We start from the raw sequence: 2,504 nt of genomic DNA on the forward strand, positions 1-2,504 counted from the left end.
TATTTGAATGTGCGTGCGTGTGTATCTTAATTCCTAATCAGTTACAGCTAAATTCACCTCCCCCCAGCTTTGCACTTGGCGACTAGAATTAATGCAGTTTTAGCTCATATCATAAGACGAGAGTGCACGTCTCTGGGCTGTTCTGATCCGCTAGATCACTGTAGTTCACAAGGACAGAGCACTCCCTCAGATATTTCTCAAACACTGTTTCTGATTCTCTTTTTCTCTGGGGGTAAGCAAGGCAGACACACTTGCCAAGGATAACTGAGAATGTAAGGGCAATCCTTGACTCGGCAGCTCGAGCAGGCTGTGTGCTAAAAGCAACTTCGAAACATGCTCTAAAAATAGCCGTTCATTGTCGGCAGGAGTGAAAACACAAGAGGGAGTGTGCGGCGGGCGCTGTGATTCAGGCCTAATTAAAGGGTTGCATCTGCGCAGGGTTATAAGCGAAGAGCGGCTCCAACAGATCCTCTTGTCAGTAGGCAACCGCGAGGGTTCAACGCGGATAACGTAGCCGGGGCGGAAGGCGTTCGATGCTGGCTTTGCCTCCACTATGGCAAAAATCATCTTGAGGCATCTCATAGAGACTCCAGTGCGATACGAGGAGGAGTTTGAAGCTCGAGGTTTGGAAGACTGCAGGCTGGATCACGCTTTATATGAACTGCCCGGGCCAACCACCGTGGACCTGGGGAAAGCCAGGGTGGCCCAGGCTGCCCCGGTGGACACCGCAGAGATGCCGCCCCAGAGAGACAAATCCCGCTTCCAGGTCCTGCTGGACGTGGTCCAGTTCCAACCCGAAGATATCATCATTCAGACCTTCGAAGGCTGGCTGCTGATTAAGGCTCAACATGGAACCAGAATGGACGAGCACGGTTTTATCTCAAGAAGCTTCACCCGACAGTATAAACTGCCCGACGGCATTGAAACCAAAGATTTGTCTGCCATCCTGTGTCACGATGGAATTCTGGTGGTGGAAGTAAAGGATTCAGTTGGGACCAAGTGATATCTTATCGGTGCCTGTTCATGCAGCACGAGGAAGAGTCTAGTTCAGCCCATGGTATCACGAGAATGTGTGTATTACCTACATTTGAAATGATTTTTATGAAGATTAAAAATATAGACATAGTTCCTGGTATATTGAGGTTGTCTTTGTTACTTTTACTGAGAAAGGAAAATTGTTAAATATGTTCCTACAGCTCAAGTTGTTGCTATTCTTACACCTGAGAAACATTGACAGTTTAGGAGACCATAGTCTGATAGCAGAGACGACTCAGAATTATTTCTTCATTACTCCAACAATGCCAGAGAAGCTGCATTTTTAACAATTGATGGCAAAAGAACCACACTAATTTAAGAAATTCTTATCCATTTTATGAAAACTTTATATCGCTGAAAAGAGCTGTGATCCCCTTCTCTTGATAAGCTTTTATTCTCAGTGTATTTTATTACAGTGGAGTGGAGCTTTGTAAACATAGAGTCTGAAGGTTAAAATATAGTATTTGAAAACTGGGTCTGAAATATATTTATGATTCACTACATGTGTTACTGCCTTAAACTTATGTTGGAATTTTCAGATATAAATCTGATTTTTTAAAGTTGCAAATACGTACCTCTTTTTTTTTTTTTTTAAGCTAAACTGGATCTTATCTGCAGTGTTTTCTAAAGCACAGCGTATGTTCTGTGGATATTTATGAAACATTAAGATGTATTAACTCTTACTTATAAATTGAGTTTAGGAAACCACTTTAAAAAGTACAATTATTGAATTCAAAAAATTTTAAACTATGCTTTTTAAATGTTACTTAAAATTTTAGATTTCGGAAGATGGCAAAATGGACTGCATCTGTTCTCACTGCATAATCCTTAGCTTTAAATAGCCTGGCAGGCAGTGGAAGTTCGGAGGCCCGAACTTACATGGGAGTCTGAGTTTTTACAGCACAGGGGCTGCTTCTATTTCCCCCTACTGCTGCTTTGGCCCAAGGGAGCGCCTGACACACTGGTGGTTAGGAATATTGTGTTCAACAGCTGGTATGTGACATTCCAAAGATTTGCTATCTCATTCTGTACATATGAAATATTTCTTTGAGGAAGTAGCTGCTTTTACCCCATACCCCATGTGAGGCTGAGGACAGCGCTATGAATAGAAGAGGAATTCGGGTGTGGAAGACACCAGGGTAGCTACTGACTGCTGACAATACTGCTGAACTCCTCTATGGCGCTTTATTCGTAGTTCACATGCAAACACGAGAGACATGAAACAACCGAAAAATAAATCGGACAGTCATGCAAGTGGTTTTGAAAACAGAGATGTTTGTTTACGGTCTAATTAAATTGAAAGGGTTTTGAAGCTTCATGTTCATATGAGGTTACGGCCCATGCAGTGATGTTTGTGCATGCAACTCTAGAATCACAAATTTTGTTTGACAAAGTGAATATTACAGACCACCTCTGCTACATAACAAAGTTAATGGTAATTAATGGGATTGCATCTACTAATATGATTA

The 2,504-nt window shown here is 42.1% G+C and overlaps 1 protein-coding gene across 1 annotated transcript; it reads left to right on the plus strand.

The window, feature by feature from the left end:
- Positions 1-363: 363 nt before the first annotated feature.
- HSPB3 (heat shock protein family B (small) member 3) lies at positions 364-1,522 on the plus strand. The gene has a single exon (XM_036847663.1). The coding sequence runs from the start codon at positions 554-556 to the stop codon at positions 1,001-1,003; it is 450 nt and encodes a 149-aa protein (XP_036703558.1). The 5' UTR covers positions 364-553; the 3' UTR covers positions 1,004-1,522.
- The last annotated feature ends 982 nt before the right edge of the window (positions 1,523-2,504 follow it).

Source organism: Balaenoptera musculus, chromosome 3 (assembly GCF_009873245.2).
Source record: "Balaenoptera musculus isolate JJ_BM4_2016_0621 chromosome 3, mBalMus1.pri.v3, whole genome shotgun sequence".
NCBI lineage: Eukaryota > Metazoa > Chordata > Mammalia > Artiodactyla > Balaenopteridae > Balaenoptera > Balaenoptera musculus.